Source organism: Mirounga leonina, unplaced genomic scaffold, assembly GCF_011800145.1.
Source record: "Mirounga leonina isolate KUSES-001 unplaced genomic scaffold, KU_Mleo_1.0 Mir_99, whole genome shotgun sequence".
Lineage (NCBI taxonomy): Eukaryota > Metazoa > Chordata > Mammalia > Carnivora > Phocidae > Mirounga > Mirounga leonina.
The window spans coordinates 5,345,675-5,365,656 of record NW_023270971.1 but is presented as its reverse complement, the minus strand read 5'-3'; the positions used below and the strand labels follow the sequence as shown (position 1 = coordinate 5,365,656).

At 37.3% G+C, this 19,982-nt stretch overlaps 1 protein-coding gene across 8 annotated transcripts in view; it reads left to right on the top strand.

The window, feature by feature from the left end:
* The window catches only part of LOC118006792 (casein kinase I), a 47,785-nt gene that overhangs the window by 8,389 nt on the left and 19,414 nt on the right, over positions 1-19,982 (top strand). For 5 of the 8 annotated variants that reach the window (XR_004678189.1, XM_034999557.1, XM_034999555.1 and 2 more), the window contains exons 3-5: positions 13,561-13,687; positions 16,556-16,654; positions 19,075-19,158. Coding sequence is in view for 6 of the 8 variants with exons in the window: in XM_034999557.1 (XP_034855448.1) it covers positions 13,561-13,687; positions 16,556-16,654; positions 19,075-19,158 (310 nt within the window). In the remaining 2 variants the exon portion in view is untranslated. The remainder of the gene's footprint in view (positions 1-13,560; positions 13,688-16,555; positions 16,655-19,074; positions 19,159-19,982) is intronic. The other 3 variants (XR_004678190.1, XM_034999559.1, XM_034999558.1) reach the window with 1 other exon arrangement.

Genomic DNA, 19,982 nt, shown 5'->3' with positions numbered 1-19,982 from the left:
TTGTTTTTTAGCCTAGTGTTGGCTAAAAAGGCACTAATGACTCAATAAAGAAATTCTTTTATTTTATATTCATTCATTCATTCATTCATTTTTTTTAGAGAGTGAGCAAGCAGGGGAGGGGCAGAGGGAGAGAGAATTTTAGGCAGACTCTGTTCAGTGTGGAGCCCAGAGTGGGGCTCCATCTCACGACCTGAGCCGAAACTAAGAGTTGGGCACTTAACTGTGCCACCTAGGCGCCCCTATCAGTGTACATTTACTTTTTAATGGAACCCTATAGAGAGTTTGACTTCTTTTACACATTTATAGAACTTTGGGAGTACCTGATGTATGCATAGTTCCTAATGGGAATATTTATCATCTCTGTAGTATTTAGTATTTCTTGAGTATTCAGCTGAACTCACTAGCTGGCAGCAAATTTACAAATGGAAATGTGGCTGTACTCGTTCTTTAGCATTGAAAGCTGGTATAAAAATACTGCCATATCATTAAATGCTAATGTCCATTAATTTCACAGTGAAGGCTTGCTATTGTGGACATTTAGCAGCTTAAGTATCTATTAGCATCTCTTAGTATCTCTTAGTTGTGTTGGCCTTTGGAATTTCTTTTGGTTCTTGTTCATCAACATCAGGAAGCTGCAACTTTTGTACTGGAGATTTTTTTCTTAAGGGAGACAAGATGGTGACAGTGGCTAAGCATACATCATATTTGTCATCCATATGTTTCATTTGTGCCATCATTAAGTGTATAGTAGAGAGGTGTTCAGATTAACCTGAAATTCAGGTTATCCTGTATTTCAGCTCATCTGGAAGCTGCTTTAAGTACTTATTTATTAAATTGGCCTACACTACCAGACTGTTCTGTCCTTAAGGTGACTTTTATGGAAAGGGGAGTGTGAGATTTGATTATAAATTGCTTTGTTAGAAGGTAATAGCATGAAATATTTATAAGTTTTAAGTTTCACATTTTCCAAGTCTTCATTACATTAGAAGTGTTTAATACGTTGTTCTTGGTAACAACTAAAATAATGAAATTCTTCTAAGGAAACTGGGATTTATACCTTCACATAAATACCATTCTTTTCCATTCCTTTACTATGCTGTTCATTATGTATTTAGGTTAGATTGTTTTCTTTTTGGCTGTTCTTCCTTGATTAAAATTCTTTTTTTTTTTTTTTTTAAGAGTATTTATTTGAAGGGGGAGGTGCATTGGGGAGGGGCAGAGGCAAAGAGTCTCAAGCAGACTGCTGAGTGCAGAGCCTGACACGGGGCTCAGTCCTATGACCCTGAGATCATGACCTGAGTTGAAACCAAGAGTTGGCCACCCAACGGACTATGCCACCCAGGTGCTCCTTGATTAAAATTACTCTTACCACTGGGCTCCACTTACTGAAATCCTGGTGTTCCCATTTTTGAACCTCCATAATATTAATACCTTGTATCCCTCCAAGAGAACAGAGTAATGTTAGCTTCTCTTCAAATGAAAGCTCAGATGTTCAAAAGTGTCTTAGAAACTTAATATACTTTACAGTACCTCCTACAGTACTTTCTAGAGGATAAGCAAGTATTTCTTTTATTCAATCAGCAAACCTGTATGAGTGCCTATTATGTGCCAGGCATAGTTAAGATACTGGGCATATTTCAGTGAACAGAAAAAATTTTGTGAGACTTTCATTCTTTTTGAGCACATGCAGTGCATCTGGCATATAGTTGTGAATTCATCTCTCTTACTGAAAATTAGGAGGAAAGATGTGTAAATCTCAGACAGTGTGAGGACATGTTTCCTTAACATCAAAGGGATAGTATCCTGAGTATAAGCCCTAAATAGTACTCTGAACCATCTAGAGACTGCATTGATTGGTCAGGTCAGTGGGACCCCATTATGCTTCCCTGTGAATACTTATTTCTCAAACATTAACCATGCATAATAATTACCTACAGAGCTTGTTAAGGGTGCCTATAGCACTTACCTGCAGCTTCAGGCACATAGGTACAATAAATATTAAAACAGAGATTGGAGAAACAGATTTTTTTTATTTTTTTATTTTTTAAGATTTTGTTTTTGGGACTCCTGGGTGGCTCAGTCAATTAAGCAGCTGCTTTCATCTCAGATGATAATCCCAGGGTCCTGGGAACAAGTCCTGCATGGGGCTCCTTGTTCAGCAGGGAGCCTGCTTCTCCCTCTGCCTGCCACTCCCCACTGCCTGTGCACGCACGCACTCTTTCTGGCAAATAAATCTTAAAAAAAAAAAAAATTTTTTTTTTAAAGTAATCTCTGTACCCACTGTGGGGCTCAAACTCACAACCCTGAGATCAGAAGTCCCACACACTACTGACCGAGCCAGCCAGCTATCCCTGGAAAAAGATTTTTTTTTTGTAACAGCTTTAAGGAAAAAATTGACATACATAAATCATCACATTTAAAATGTACAATTCATTGGTTTTTAGTGTGTGTACAGAGTTGTGCAACCATCACCATAATCTGATTTTAGAATATTTGTTAACTGGTAAACAAGGAAATAAAGTGATCTTGTTTCACTGTGTCCCAGCCATGCTGGCTTCTTTTAAGTTTGCTGTGAATACCAAACTTCAGGCACACTAACTCCCATCCACCCCTTTACCTGGCCATCTTCCATTTTATACTTCCAAGAATTAACCATGCTTCTTCATCAGAAAAGCTTTCCTTAATGACTCTCTCTAAAAGATAGATTGGGTTGCCATCATCTGGACCCTCTCAGCACTGGTCTCTCCTTCCTCACTTCTGTTTGTTTCTTTTTAAGTAAGCACCATGCCCAGTGTGGAGCCCAGTGTGGGGCCCAGTGTGGGGCTTGAATTCAGGACCCTGAGATTGAGACCTGAGCTGAGATCAAGAGTTGGGCACTTAACCAACTGAGCCACCTAGGTGCCGATCACGTGTTTTTTATTTGCATGCGCACACTGCTGTAAGCTATGAGAGCAATAATTAATTTAGTTTTGTCTTGTTAGATACCATAAATATTGAATGGATCAATAAATAGTACCTTTAGTACTGAATAGTGATGTAGTCATATATAAGGCACATTTTTTGGTTTTGTGTTTTTATAATTTTTTGGATTAAGGAACAGTTACACATCTTTGAAGGCAAACGGCAAGGAACAAGGAGACTAAGGAATTTGAAAATGTTACAACATTAATTCAAGGCTGTATTGTGATCAAAGGATTAGTAGTAGCAGTTTTGGAGGATTAGGATGAAGAAGGAAAGCAGATTATTTTAGTTGATGGTAGTATTGCTGAATAAAACATATATTTGTTACCCAACTCTCAGATCTTACTCTGTGGTCTCTTCACCTTAAAAAATTAGTTTTGAGGATGGGGGATAAGTGATGGGGATTAAAGAGTGCACTTACCATGATGAGCAATGTATAGAATTGTTGAATCATATATTGTACACCTGAACCTAATATCACACTGTATGTTAACTGACTGGAATTAAAATTAAAAACTTAATTAAAAAAATACAAAAAAATTGGTTTCGATGGGCGCCTGCGTAGCTCAGTCGTTAAGTATCTGCCTTCGGCTCAGGTCATGATCCCTGGGGTGCTGGGATCGAGCCCCACATGGGGCTCCCTGCTCGGTGGGAAGCGTGCTTCTCCCTCTCCCCCCCCCAACCCCCACTTGTGTTTCTGCTCTCGCCGTGTCTCTGTCAAATAGATAAATAAAATCTTAAAAAAAAAAAAAAAAAAATTGGTTTCGAAGCAGGGATTCTTAACCTGGTAGGGATATAACCTCCCAAGGGGGGATAGGAAAAAAATTACATCTTATCTTTTTTGTTGTTGTTGTTGTTGTTGTTTTAAGATTTTATTTATTTGAGGTGCCTGAGTAGCTCAGTCATTAAGTGTCTGCCTTCGGCTCAGGTCATGATCTGGGCTCGGGCTCCCTGCTAGGGGAAGCCTGCTTCTCTCTCTCCCCCTGCTTGTGCTCCTGCTCTCGCTCGCTCTCTGTCAAATAAATAAAATCTTTAAAAAAAAAATTTTTTTTTTTTATTTATTTGATAGGGCACAAGCAGGGGGAGCGGCAGGCAGAGGGAGAAGCAGGCTCCCCGCTGAGCCGGGAGCCCGATGTGGGGCTTAATCCCAGGGTTCTGGGATCACCTGGGTTGAAGGCAGGCGCTGAACTGACTGAGCCACCCAGGTGCCCCTACATCTTTATTTTCATGAACTTCTAACTGAATCTAGTAAGATGGTCCCAGACTTAGGATGGTTCAATTTATGGTTTTTAGACTTTATGATGCTGTGAAAGTGGTATGCATTCAGTAGAAACCATGTTTTGAATTTGATCTTCTCCCAGGCTGGCATATGTGGTGTGACACTCTCGGGAAGTTGCTGGGCAGCAGCGCTGAGGCAGCTCCCAGTCAGGTGATCATGAGGGTAAACAACTGGTGTATTTACAACCATTCTACTCCGATACAGCCATTCTGTTTTTCCCTTTCAGTACTGTATTTAATAAATTACATGAAATATTGAACACTTTATTATAAAATAGGCTTTGTTAGATGGTTTTGCCCAAATGTAGTCTAATTTAAGTGTTCTAAGTACATTTAAGGTAGGCTAGGCTAAGTAATGATGTTCAGTACATTATGTGTATTAAATGCATTTTTCACGTAGAGTATTTTCAGCTTAGGATGGCTTTAACAGGATATAACCCCATGGTAAATTGAGGACAATCTGTATTTCTATTGTAAATGGAGGCAAGAAATCTTCACTAGTTTAGCAGTACCTCTGGCTTTATCACCAGTAGAAATCACAGATATTTCTCCATAACACATTATTGTTGCAGGTATCTCAGAATATTGTTTACACTCCTAACTGCTTCATAATTAGTAGTCCTAATTAGATCTGCTCTTTTATCTCATTAATAAAGAACATGTACTTTACTATATCAAAATTAAGTAATCTTAGTGTGGCTGAAATTCCCTATAATTGTTTTCCTTTATAATGCTATGTATTTTATTCTCTGCATTTAAAATATTCTGAGAAGAAATCTATAGGCTTTATCAGACTACCAAAGGTGGGAGATCTGTGGCACCAAAAAGATTAAGAAATGTTGATGTAGGAGTTACTTCACCTCCAATTCCCAAATCGTTTAGACAAGGTCTGTGGCATTGTGGCTAAATACATTTGATGCAAGGTTGGTCACTCATTTGGTAGGTTCCCAATATTTCTTTTCTTTTCTCTTCCTAGCCTTGTTTTAACTCTCAATTACTTACATGCTTGTTAATGCCCTCCCCAGGCATGTGAGATTGTAAAGGTGGGAAAATCAGTTAAAAAAGGTTGAACAGTTTGGGACGCCTGGGTGGCTCGGTCGGTTGAGCATCTGCCTTTGGCTCAGGTCATGATGCCAGGATCCTGGGATCGAGTCCCGCATCGGGCTCCTTGCTCAGCGGGGAGCCTGCCGCTCCCCCTGCTTGTGCTCTCTCTCTCTCTTGCTCACTCTCTCTGACAAATAAAATCTTTAAAAAAAAAAAAAAAAAAAGGTTGAACGGTTTGAAGAAAGATTTAAAAGTTTGAATTAATATATCTAAAATTTCTTGGTATCACATTTATCAGCATTATTACTTTGATTGCCATCCCTACAGCTAAAACTGTGGTCTTTTCTCAGTTACTTTATGTCTAAAACAGTTGTCAGTATGGAGAAATTGTTCTAATCTGTGTTTGTGTTTAAAGTTCTAGGTATTCCACAGTGTCTATTAAACCTGATCCTCCACTTCCTTACAGTAGCCAGATTGCATTGAGTGTCTTTTCTTTAGTGAAGATGCCCTGAATTTCAAACCATTTCAGAGGTGTTTCTGCAAGTTACAAATCCCAGGGATTATGGATAAAAATTATGTTACTGACCTTTTAAAATCTCAATTGTATTTTTTGCTTTTTATTTTTTAATTTTTTTAAAGTAGGTTTCATGCTGAACGTGGAGCCCATTGGAGGGCTTGAACTCATGACTCTTGAGATCAAGTTGGATGCCTAACTGATTGAGCCACTCAGGCGCCCCTGAATTGTATCTTAAATGTGAAGTTGGCAAGAGAAGGAAATAGATTGATGCTCTTAAATTTTTGATGGCAGGAGAAATTAAGTTTAGGTCATTAAATTCTAGGTACCTTGTATTCAGAGTAAAATAGAGGCCACAAATCTAAGGAGCAGTTATGGGCAAGGAAACTTAAGGAAAACAAGAGTTACACAGCAGTCTTGTTTATCAGTAATTAATAGAAAACTAAGAGGTGAACCCATATTAAGTCCTGTTTCTAGTTCTCTTTCAAAAGGGCTAAAGATTTACCCTGAATCAGAATGTGGTTGAAACTATCTTGCATTATTGGTTGTTTTCGTAATGAATGCCATTAATAAGATGGAGCAGGGCGCCTGGGTGGCTCAGTTGGTTAGGCGGCTGCCTTTGGCTCAGGTCATGATGGTGGAGTCACAGGGTGGAGTCCCGCGTTGGGCTCCCTGCTCGGCGGGGAGTCTGCTTCTCCCTCTGACCCTCCTCCCTCTCATGCTCTCTGTCTCTCATTCTCTCTCTCTCAAATAAATAAATAAAATCTTAAAAAAAAAAAAAAAGAAATGGAGCTTAGTAAATACTGACAGTTTTAGGTTAGAGGTTACAGTGTCGAAGACTCAAGGTCTTAGATGTCTGCAGCTTCCAGAAGTAATCAAATGAATGTAGTACCAGAAGGATTTGAGACTCAAGTATTTAAATTGAGAGTAGAGGGGTTCTGTTGTGGTTGAGAGTACCCTTCTGTTAAAGTCTGGTAATTTAGGAGCTGGGGGGGCGGCGGGGATCAGCTAGATTGTACTAGAACAGATCTTATTTTCTACCCTCATAAAAAGGAACATAAAGATTGGATGATGATGGCTTGGCAAGAAAGTTTGAGAGACAGTGTCTTGAGAATGGAGATGCTATTATAGCACTGATTCAGTGCTCCTGCTTTTTAGTTGTTCAGTGAAGACTTTGATATTAATGACCTAAGGACGGGAGGATAAGCGGCACAGGAAGAAACATGTACCGGTTAAGAATATCACTTGTAAACTTTTATAATTACTTGGCTAATTTGAACCAAAGATGAATAGATGCTTCCTGATGATTTTATACTTGAAGTACAGAGTGGTTTTGTTTTCCTTGTTTCGTTTCCCTTATGTGCCAAATCAAGCACTCCCCAGCCTGTTAGAGCCTCTAATCTGACTTTTCACTCTTTAATTCAGCAAATGTTACTGAGCATTTCCCACGGGTAAGGCATTGTGCTGGATGCCTGGAATATAGAGTTGTGAATAAGACAAATACAGTGGCTGCCCATGTTGTATTAGTCAGGATTCTCCAGAGAACAGAACCAATGAATATTATATAAACAGAAAGACATTTCTTATGAGGCATTGGCTTACCCCTATGGAGGCAAAGAAGTACCAGTTTGAGGTGTGCAAGCTGGAGGCCTAGGAAACCAGTGGTGTAGTTTTGGTCCCAAGTCTAGAGGCCTGAGAACCATAAGCTTGGGTAATGGAGGGCAGAAGATGCATGTCCCAGCTCTAGCTGACGAATTTTCCCTTCCTCTGCTTTTTAGTTTTATTCCCTTTTCTATTCAAGCCCTCCACTTTGGGGAAGGTGATCTTAGTCTGTCATTCAAGTGCTAATCTTGATTCAAGTGCTGATCTCTGGAGACACCTTCACAGACAACCCAAAGTAATGTTTTACCAGCTATCCCATCATCCTTGAGCCCAGTCTGATGCATAAGATTAACCATCACGGGCGCCTGGGTGGCTCAGTTGGTTAAGCGACTGCCTTCGGCTCAGGTCATGATCCTGGAGTCCTGGGATCGAGTCCTGCATCGGGCTCCCTGCTCAGCGGGGAGTCTGCTTCTCCCTCTGACCCTCCTCCCTCTCATGCTCTCTCTATCTCATTCTCTCTCTCAAATAAATAAAATCTTTAAAAAAAAAAAAGATTAACCATCACACCTATCAAACTGATAGTCTGAGGGGAGGACCTACATTAAACAAGTCTTCCATTATTATTGTCCTAGTCATAGAGATGAAACCTATTTGAGTGCTTTAATCTTAACTACATACTTATTTATTTGTTTGTTTGAGAGTGAGAGAGCACAAGAAGGGGGCAGCAGGGGAGAGCAGGCTCCCCACTGAGCTCGATCCCAGGACCCTGGGATCATGACCTGAGCCGAAGGCAGATATTTAACCAACTAAACCACCAGGTGCCCTGAACTGCATATTTATGATAATTATTCTGATTTATGGTTCTTGGAAGTCCTTAGGCCTCATAGCAATACTTAAAATATTTCAATCATTTTATTTCTTTTCTAAGGTTTTTTTATTTTCATGAAGAGATTCTCAGAAGAAATCCCTAGCATCAAGTCTCCAACTATAACACTTTTTTTTTTAAGATTTATTTATTTATTTGAGAGAGAGCATGCGAAAGCACTAGTGGGAGGGGCAAAGGGGAGAGGGAGAGAGAATCTCAAGTAGACTCTTTGCTGAGCATGGAGCCTAAAGCGAGGCTCCATCTCACAACCCTGAGATCACAACCTGAGCCAAAACCAAGGTTCGGCCACTCAACTGACTGTGCCACCCAGCACCCTTCCAACCATAACACTTCTAATTGGTCACCATGTCATTGTCTCATCCTTCTCCCACTCCCCAATTTCTACATTGCATATTGATGCCAAGGCTAATCTTAAAATGTTGATTGAATTGTATTATGTCCCCCACCACACTGTACTGGTAGTTCGCCCAGTTATTTATAGAATTTAAAAGCTCTTTAGCCTGACTTTCAAGAGTCTGTAATATAGCCCTGAATTATAAGCCACCTTGACTTTCCTCTTATAGGAGGAGCCTGGAGTTTATTCTTACCCCTGCTAGCATGCCCTTTACTACCTTCCCAATCAAAATACTATCCCTTTGTCAGGATCTGACTGGTAATAGACCATTTTCACAAGGCTTTTTTGGATAAATTTAATTACTGTTGATCTTTTGGTTTTCTGAATTCTTTAGCACTTTTTGTCAGCCCCAATGACTCTTGTATTAAATTCGGCTTTTCATGTGTCTTAATTTTTTAACTAGGTTTAGTTTGGATATGGGTTTAGAGGAAGGGAAATGAGAGCAAAGAGGTGGATGGACCTTGCCTTAGCATCTTCTTTAGAACTTAAGGTAGCTTTCTTATGCTTTAAGTAATGACAGTTATATAAATTTCAAACTCATTCTTCGGTCTACGACTTCCTTGATTGGTCAGGCAACTCTTTAAGTCTGAAAGCATTGATTTAAAACAAGTAAATGGAAAAATGAGACCCTTGCACTTTTTTTTTTAATTTCATCCATTAAATTAATTGCTTTTTCTGCTTGTTTTGAAACTTAGTAAGAATAAGGTCCAAATCAAACCAGAGTTCTTTCTTTAATCTCATAGATAAATTTGAGTACCTACATGTGTATGTATATCACTTTATTATATTGTACTTACTAGCAACATATACCGCACTCACATAAAAAAGGTCTAAAGATAATATCTGAGTTTTTGTGTTGATTGGTTTCAGATTGTCTGCAGACTTAAATGAACTCAGAGAATCAGGTTAGTGCTTGCTCATTACCCAGGTTCTGTGAAGATGATTTCAAACAGACAGTAAGGTCTTACCCTACTGGGTGTGGAGACAGAAACACCACAAAGTGGCAGCACCTGGATACTGTATTGTCAAGGGGTTTGATTGTGGATACAAGCAGTAGTCAGTGGCTATGGGAATTCTATCTGAAATGGACCAGTGTGGAACAGGCTACTTAAGGAAGATTTCTTTGGTGTCTGGGTATTAGGACATTGGGGTTGAAAGTAGAGAGTTAGAAGCTCATTTAGAATAGAAGTGGAAAACATGGAGGTGAGGGTAGAAAGTGAATAAGTAGGATTTGGATAAGCAGTAGACTGTTCCTGGCTTCTAATCTTTGTGTACTTATGTCTGGATGAGTTAGAGAGGTGGAAAGCACAGATGGGGAGAGTGAGGTGTTAACTTTATATATTCCTTGAGACCAAAAGGAAGTATGAAAGATAGAAACACCTGTCACTTAGGTTTAAGAAGTTTCAATACCAGTCTCTATACAGCAGGAAGACCTAATACAGAAATGCATGGTTTTTCTGTGGAGAAAAGTGCCTTTGAACATTTCTATTTTAGCTGCTTTTTATGGACTGTTTATCTTTTTGATGTTGAGAATAGCAGATATGTCTTAAACACTTATGCAGGTAAGGAGGAAAATGCCCAATAACTTGATTCTTTTCTTTAGCATGTTTCTAAAATTCATCTAATTCTTTCCAGTTTCTCATTATTATGGGAGTATTCTGCTAAAGGCTTATTTTGCAGATGACTTCTCAGAAAGTTCTTTTTGAAGTCCTCTGTAATTGCATGAAGATAGGAAATACGAATTTGTGCCTTTTACATTTCATGTTTATATTTGGGTTAGATGGATGGTTGTAAAATTTGCTCAACTGTTGTAGTTAGTGAGGCATCCAGTGGAAATCTGTCCATGGAGAGATGGCATGTGGTCTGAGGAGAGTTGATTTTTGCTTTCCCTTTTCACCTTTGACTTTTTGTGCCTTCTCATTGCCTTAGCTCTTTCTGGATTTGGTGGGGGTTTTTTGTTGTTTTGTTTTTGGTGCAAAAAGATGGTTTATTAAAGCATGGGGACAGGACCTGTGGCAGAAAGAGCTGCTGCCTGGATTTGGTGTTCTTGTATAGAGTATTTCTTTTTCTTTAAAACCTAGATAAGTTAGGGGCTCCTGGGTGGCTCAGGTTATGGTCTTGGGGTCTTGGGATCAAGCCCCGTGTCAGGCTCCCCGCTCGGCGGGAGGCGTGCTTCTCCCTCTCCCCCTCCCCCTGCTTGTGTTCCCTCTCTTGCTCTCTCTCTCTGTCAAATGAATAAATTTTAAAAAATAAAAAAAAATAAACCTAGATAAATTATATTAATTTATATTAATATTAAGATTTTAATTTATTTTATAATTTATAATTATATTATTATATTAAGAATCTGCTAATTTTAGTATTGGGTATTTATAATGGCAAGGATTGATTTTGAAGTTCTGACAACTCCCTAGCACAGATTTACCTCTCCAGTTAAGAAGAGGAAAAATGCAAGAAAAAGAAAATAAACAGGAAAAAGGAAAGAACATACACCTATTTACTTTGTTCATATTTTACCTTTTAATATTATTAGATTTATCCATCTCTTCCTGTGCCTATCTCCAGCCCCAAAAACCCACCACTGTGAGTCTTTCTTTCAAGTAAATGTTTGAAGAAATGTCAAGGGTGTTGAATTCCTATATGGAAAACAAAGGCTGGAAGAGGGAAAGTAACAGCTGCTTTGTATACAGTTTAGGTACAGTAAGTTCTAGACCAATTCTGCCATTGGCATTTCTGTTGCTTAGGGTAGTGGGCAAGATCTCTGAAAGGTTAAGCAGAAACTTTCCCATCAGGGTACCTTTTTCTGCAAAAGGGTGTGAAAATTGATTCCTTTTTGTGTGTTTGGTGGCAGTTATTTATTGTGTTTGTAAAGTAGTTCTCAAGAACAGTTGGAACAGAAGTATAGGAAGGAGGGCGAATTTTTTTTTTTTAATTTGTTTACTTTAGAGAGACAGAGTGAGCCTAACCGGGCAGGGCAAAGGAAGAGGGAGGGAGTATGGAACCCGAAGCAGGGCTCCATCTCACAACCCTGAGATCAGGACCTGAGCTGAAACCAATAGTCAGATGCTCAACCAACTCTGACCTACGTGCCCTGAGTGTGAACTTTTTATACTAGTTCCTTTTTTTTTTTTAAGATTTTATTTATTTATTTGACAGAGAGAGAGAGAAAGCAGAAGCAGGGGGAGAGGCAGGCAGAGGGAGAGGGAGAAGCAGGCTTCCTGAGCCCAGTGTGGGGCTTGATCCCAGGACCCTGGGGTCACGACCTGAACTGAAGGGAGACGCTTAACCTACTGAGGCAACCAGGTGCCTCTATACTAGTTCCTTTTTAATCTTTTACTCTCATAACATAATATTAGGGAGCATATTCCTTGTATCTGAATATGGGACCACCTATGTAGTAGTTAACTTCGCATTTCTTAGAAAAATATTTAAATATTAACCCCACATACTCTTTTTTTTTTTAAAGATTTTATTTATTTGAGAGAGGGACAAGTAGACTTCATGTGGAGTGGGGAGCCCAACACAGGGCTGTAATCCCAGGACCCCAAGATCATGACCTCAGCCACCCAGGCGCCCCACACACACTCTAATTTTAATCTTGATTTTCTTTTAAATAATTGGCTTATCAACAAAACAACATACTAGAGCAAAATTTAAGAAAAGAAATAGCACTAAACATTTACCCACTAGACTAATGATTTGTTAATACTTTTGCCATAGATTTTTTTAAGCCTTTTTCCCTTTTCTGAATATTTTTAAAACACAAACTTGTCAAAAAGTGGTAAATCTTGGTATCAGTTTTTGTTGAAGTTAACAAATTACTCCACTGTCTTTTAAAATAACTTTTTCTTAAAATTTTTTTTTATTGGCCAGTTTTCTTTTCAAGCAGAATCTTATTTTATAGGCATATAGAAACTTGAAATCATTTATTATAGTGATTCCTAATCCTTGGAATCTCTAAAATTAAAAGTTAGCTATTCCTTGAGTTTGGGGGGGACAAATAGTGTATTTACCCACAGTAATAAAGCATTGGATAATTAAAACAGGGCTCCAGTAGAAAGCACATGTCATCTTTATGGTAATATTGGTTATTTTTGGTAATCAAACTAAGCAAAACTGTGACTCCTTTTTTTAAAAAAGAACAAGTAATTATTGATTAAATACAACTTGGTAGTAAATGGGACAGGAGTTCTAACAAAAGGGATCTTTGCTTTGTAAGATTGGTATAGTCTCCTTCATTTCTTCAGTTAGGAAGTAGTATCAGGTGAGATTAAGGAATTTGGCAGAAGTCATGGGAATCAGTGGCAGATGGATATAGAATTCAAATGCTCTGGTAAGAGAAGTGTTAAGGTTACTGTGCAAGTTCTATCTTAATATGACAGTGGGGCCACTTGACAGAAGAAACTCTCCTTACCCTTAATTTTGTGTTGGGCAGTATAGTCAGTTCATGGACTCATCATCTGAATAGAGGAAAACTTTAAACCTTAAGTAAAACCTAACTGGGGCACCTGACTGGCTGTCAGTGGAGCATGCCACTCTTGATCTCGGGGTTGTGAGTTCCAGCCCCACATTGGGTGTAGAGATTACTTAAAATGTAGATTAAAAAAAATATATGGTACCTTTATTTATTTACTTATTTTTAAGGATTTTATTTTATAAGTAATCTGTATACCCAGGTGGGGCTCAAACTCCTAACCCCCGGATCAAGAGTGGCATGTTCCACTGACTAGTCAGCCAGGTGCTTCTGTGGTAACTTTGATAAAATAAATAGATAAGGAAAACTATCTTATTATTAGAGCTTAAGAATTTTAGAAATTTAGTGATATTAAGTGATAATCACCTTTTCCTAAAGCTCTCCCTTTTCCCCTTTTATTTTGTTAGGTGGTATGGTCAAGAAAAAGACTACAATGTGCTAGTCATGGATCTTCTTGGACCCAGCCTTGAAGACCTCTTCAATTTCTGTTCAAGAAGGTTCACAATGAAAACTGTACTTATGTTAGCTGACCAGGTATGTGAAATTTTGATGAAAATAAAAAAAATTGAGAATACTCATAATTTAATTATAATATAAATTTTTATAAACCAGAGTATGTATAATCCTGTGCTATGTAACCTTAGGTTCAGCAAAAATAAAAAAGATATAATAGTAGGTTGTACTCATTCAAGAGTACTACTTTAATAAGATTTAATAGAGGTTCTCCTGTGGCATAGGACAGAAATGGATTATATTGGTACCCAGTAGTTTTCAAGTTGTTCATCAGATGGAGTCTGTTTTAGTGAAGATTATAGAGGTTTCTTTATAAGATTTTTGAAGAAAGCACTCAATATATAAAGATGCTGTGGAAGAGAGTAACATTTTTAACATTTAGATTGGATGTCAAAATAAAATGAGATGATACCCTGGCATTTGAATTAGAATTTTTAAAAATATAAATTCAAAGGATTAGAAAATAGTGTTCATTCTCTGTAATCACCTGATATTCTAGTAAGATTAACAAAAAAAACCTCTTGAGTGGTTCAAGCAAATATTAGCAAATTACATTGTTTTATTTGTGGTATGTTAAGAACTCAAATGTTGAAGGTTAAGATCCTCCTAATATGTTTTAACTAACATGTGAATGAATCCTAATAGAAGAGTTTATATTCTGTAGGTTCTGTAACACATAGGTATTAACCAGTGAACATTTATTCAGGGCCTTCTGCTTTACTTAGAACTAGAGGGTGCAAAGAAGAATAAGAACTCTAGTCCCTTTCCTCTGGGAGTGTACAAGTTCAGGAGAGAAAAATGGAAAAAACTACGTTCAAGATTTTGTGATAAAAGTGTATCTTGGGTACACTGGTAACAGAAAAAAAATGTAGTTCAGGGAATGGGGTTGCATTAAAGCAATAGTTTAAGGAGGTAGCTGCTAAGTCTTGGCTCTGTAGATGATAACACTTGAAGGTAAGTAGTTGGGGCCATTTATTATCTTTTGCCACACTTTTTCCCAGTGAATCAATGATCCTGGTTTAATGGGTATCACTTAGACTAGGACAAGTAAGTACATTAAGTGAGAGAAATGTTTTTTTCTTCTTTAATAAAGTACAAGTTGCTGCTATAACTAAAGGTGCTATTTGGACATTGTATACATCTATTTCCTTGAAAGTATAAATAGTTTGATTATAGATTTGGCTTTAAGAGACATTTGTCAGAGTTCAGAATCTGTATGGTAATAAAAGCTCTAGGGAAAGTGGGGACGAATAAGTAGAATCCTGACACATACTACTGAGAAGAGCAAAAACATATGTATGGGTAGAAAGATAAAGTTAGTCTTTGGGTATTGAAAATATTTTCAAATACTTTTAAGTATCTTATAGAAAAGATAGACATATTTGATAATTTGACAATTAAAACTATTCTAGAAGTGATGCCATAGTAACAAGACAGTTTTTTAAAATTTATTTACATAACAAATGACAGAAAAGATTGTTATATGCACAGAATTCTTAAAATCGGTAAGAAAAGGACAAGCCAAAAGAATAATGGACAGAGGTACAGATTGGCAGTTCCAGAACAGTAAATGAGCAGACTTTTAAACTGTTAGTGAAGAAGTGAGGTCAATACCTGTCATATTGGCAAAATTTAGAAGGAACTAAAATAAGTTTGCCAATGGGAAAAGAAATACTCTCAAGTATTGCTGGAAAATGAATTGTTAGAGCCTTTTTTTTTTTTTTTTAATTAATTTATTTATTTGAGAGAGAGTACATGAGAGGGGGGAGGGTCAGAGGGAGAAGCAGACTCCCTGCTGAGCAGGGAGCCCGATGCGGGACTCGATCCCGGGACTCCAGGATCATGACCTGAGCCGAAGGCAGTTGCTTAACCAACTGAGCCACCCAGGCGCCCGTTAGAGCCTATTTTTAAAGACAATCTGGTGCCACCTATCAAAATGATAGCTACTTCGACCCAGCCACTCTCCCTACAATTGTATGGGGTTTATAGCCCATAGAAATAAAAGCACTAGTAGGTAAGGATGTATTTAATTGAAATATGTTAACAGCATTATTGTTCACAGTGAGAAGATGTTGGGAACAGTGGGAATAATGGTTTAGGAAAACTTAATCTATATCATAGACTATTTATTTATGGCCGTTAAAAAGAATGCTAAGACTTACACCATTTGACTTGGCAGAATTTCCAAGAAATTAAAAAAAGGTTATTAGAATGACATCCTTACTATTCAGTTTTTGAATGTGATTACTTGTGTGGAGAAAAAAACAAGGGAGACTTCAAAAAGCATCTAAGAAATGAAACATAGCATGTGTATGTTCCCATGTTTTGTGTTTATGTTGTATGCTACTAACTTCCAGGAATGTTTAGTTAAAAAGAAGCAAAGAAGAATAAAATGAATAGGATGCTTTTATTGCAGTTAAAACAGTAACAGCTTGTATTTTTCAGTTGGTCAACATCTCCATTCCCAATTACATGAGTTCATACGTGTGTGTAAATAAGAGTATGGAAATGGGTAATGCCAGGCTATTGTAACACAGGTTACCTCGGGGCAGAGAATTGGGTGTGGAAAGTTGATGATTAGCTCTAACTGAAACAATTCTAAATTTACTACTTTTGTAATTTAAAAATTGCAAACACCAGTTCTTCCTACCAGGTTAGATGTTATGTTTATAATCAATACTAGAACATGCCAAAGAATGGGGCAGGTTTATGCTTCAGTATCCATGCCCTTTACATTTAATTTTGTCTAGCACTGTCTTTGTGAACTCTAAATGAAGTTGTTAAAATATATCTGTGATCTTGAGAAATAATTGAGAAATAATGTGTCGCTTTCTTGTATCACAATTCAAATTACATAATTATCTCTCACCCCCTCCTTTTTTTTTCCAGATGATCAGTAGAATTGAATATGTGCATACAAAGAATTTTATACACAGAGACATTAAGCCAGATAACTTCCTAATGGGTATTGGGCGTCACTGTAATAAGGTTAGTCAAATGTTCTTTGCATGAAAGAACAAAGAGTAAAAACTCCAACAATTGCTTTGATAGACTTTCAGTCTTTAAGAAGTCATAGGAAATTGTATTTGCTGTTGATGATTGCTTTAAAAGATTGTGCTAGAAGGGTAATCAGCTAACTCTATTAACTTAGTAACTTGAAATAAATTTTCTCCCAACTTACCCAACCAAGGTTAATTATCTATATGGAAATATAAAATTCCCAAGGGCTTTATAATGAAATGTAATTATCTGTTGTTTAATTATGAAACAGTTGTATCTATTTTTCACTCATTCAAGTAGTAAAAAACCCCATATACTTTTTTTCCTGAATGCTAAAATCAGATTTTAACCTTTGTCTCTGAAGTGTGGGTTTTTGTAATATATGTGTTCGTGCCAGCGTGGGAACCACTGACCCATCTGTCACCATGGCGTTAACATTTGCTGACTGAGCATGATCATAATGAGAATTCTTCAGTCCTTGGATTTGTGTATTCAAAAGGATAACTTTTGGGCCTGCTTCAAAAGTAGTTGACAGTTTTTTACTTGGGTGCCAAGTTGGGTGGATTCTCCATCCTTCCTTCCCCTTTCAAAGGAAAATATATAGTCAAGTGAAATGAATATTCATACAACAAAATTAGTATTCATTGGGGTCTCAGAATGGTTAACATACGGGGTGATTGGGTTTTAGCTAGTGACGCATGACTGCAGTTAGAAACTAATTGTGTTGAAACTTTATCTGCAATGATTAGTTTTATTGAGTGAATTGCTTTATTTATCGATTCAATGTTGAGCTCGGGCAGACAGGCAGCATTGGCAATGCACTAAGCATGTTATGATCTGATGATCTGATAGAAATTCTCAACTTCAGGACAACTTGGGGCTTTTTGGTTTTTGTGGTTTTTTGTTTTGTTTTGTTTTTGGAAGGAAGATTCCCATTTGTTTTATTAAATCATTAGGAAATGTTTGGTGTTTTTAGGTCTGGCTATAAATGTTTACCTTTGTTTGCCTGTATGAATGCCAACTTGTAGCCATTACCATTAGAACTGGTGTTATTTGTTAATGTGTGAGACATTAATGTTGGTCTGACCAAGTTTTAGGAAATAAATTTTTTTTGTTGAAAGCTAAACTTTAAATAATGAAAGTTGTGTATATTGACATATAACTGATCTTGCCATTCCCAAATTGCATCTTTTTTTTTTTTTTTTTTTTTAAATATTATGTAGCTTCTCTCTCTGAAGCATCCAGGTGCTTAATTGTTATTGCAAAACCTGGTAATTGAATTGAAAACAAATTACTGGTCTTAATTTTTGGGGCAATTTTGTCAATTTGACCCTGATCTTTTGGCCATTTCCCAGCCCTCCTTCCCCATTTTCTTCCTGCTAAAGACCCATTATCCTCTTGTGATCTGTGTTCTGCATGTCGACATTGCAGTACATGGTTTTTGTCTTAAAATTAAATGATGACCTAGATAATACCTCTTTGCTCCCCCTCCCTTTAAAAATAGCTTGTTAATTACATGTTGTGTTAGGATGTCCAATTTGCCCCATGATGAAAACCTTTTTAGGATCTTGTGTCCTCTCTAGAGGTAATAAAATACTGTGGAGCTGCTTGCTGTTAATAACGGTTCAGAGACCCTAGGGTAGAAGTGCAGTGTTTCACTTAACAAAGATCCAAATTCTAAATGTTGTTCTTGAACATTTTAGATTAGTGTTTTGTTTATGTAGTTGGTTTTTAGTGTTTTCCTTCTGTATTGTAGTTTGAAAAAAATGCCAGTTTTATGAGACTGGATTCTTTGGTTAGCTTGTTGTAGTAGTTTTCTATTAATGGGGGAGAAAGAGTGGGGGGGCTTTTGAGTTTTTTGTTGTTTTTTTTTTTTTTTTTTAAGTCAAATTTCTTAATTTGGAAAATTGTTCTGAATTTGATATTTAGGAGTGACCACTCCAATCTTAGTGAATTTGTTCATCTCTTCCAGTAATCAGCCCTGCATGCTTATGAAAACCAATTTTGAGGTGACTAAATGCCTTCTACCTCTTCCTTACTGAAGATTTTTTTCCCCTGTACAATCTTTTTTGGGGGAAGGGCAGATTGTGATACCAAATATTCCAGAACCAAATTCCCCAGTTTTGATTAAAAAATTAAAGAGCCAAATGTCACCATTGCTATCCCTGATTCAGGCAGTGACACAATATAGTGGCATTAAAAACTTGAGTATTTTCCAGAATTCAAATGTTCTTGAGCATGTGATTCTTATTTGGAAAACTGAGAAGCTACAGTGCTTGGTGGAAGAAGGATGGCATTTGGCTACCCTGTTCTTTCTCTAATGCCTCGGTGTTGCCTGTCTGCGCCGGCCATTGTTGCAATGTAAGCAATACTGTTTGATGCACTGCCACCCTCTATTGTCTGTTTAGTGTTTAGAATCTCCAGTGGGGAAGAGGAAAAGAAGCATGACTGTTAGTACTTCTCAGGACCCATCTTTCTCAGGATTAAACCAGGTCTGAAACTGTCTCCTATTCCAACCTCAATCCCAAATTCATGTGCTTTTCTTTTTTATTGTTTTATTTTGATTATTTTTGTTTTGTTTTAATTCTGGAGAATGTAGATCTTGCTCAAGCATCTCTTACGTTGGCATTATTCAGACATACTTGGCAAACATATAACATTACTAAGATTTTTTTTTTTTGTGGCTTTTGCTTAAAATTTGTAAAGTTTAGAGAAAACCTAAATGAAAACAGGATTATGTTTAGATCTCTAACATCCACATGAGGAAATGATATGTTGGTCTTGTGTTGAAATTCTTTGTCTAATGGTAAACTTGAGATAGACTGTTAGTTTTTAAAAATGTATTTGGAGTTGCAGAACTTAATGCATGAAATACATCTAAATTCAGTGCATCAGTGCTGTATGATGAATATATTCTGCATCAACTCTCTTCCCCTTCCCTAGTGAACTTCAGGTAAGTGTAGATCAGATTTGAGATCTAGTGTTTGTAGAATTGATTTTCCCCAATCTGTGAATTCTCCCAACTTCAACCAAATGGCGTGAGATGCTGAAAGAGCATTATATGCTCTGGAACTAGGAGACATTGCAGTCTAACAGTATAACAGTAACATCATTGAAGCACTTATCAAACAGTTACCAATTAATAACACATAAGATAAAGGAATGCATAACCTGATGATTTAGTGTTTGGCAGGCTAAGTAAACACCCCAGTAATTTTCTTAAAATTTTTTTATGTAGGTGGAACTCTAGAAGTTAGTGAGCTTCGTTAATTAAGCTCTTGAGCAAATAAATGAATCATCATTCAATTTAGTATAT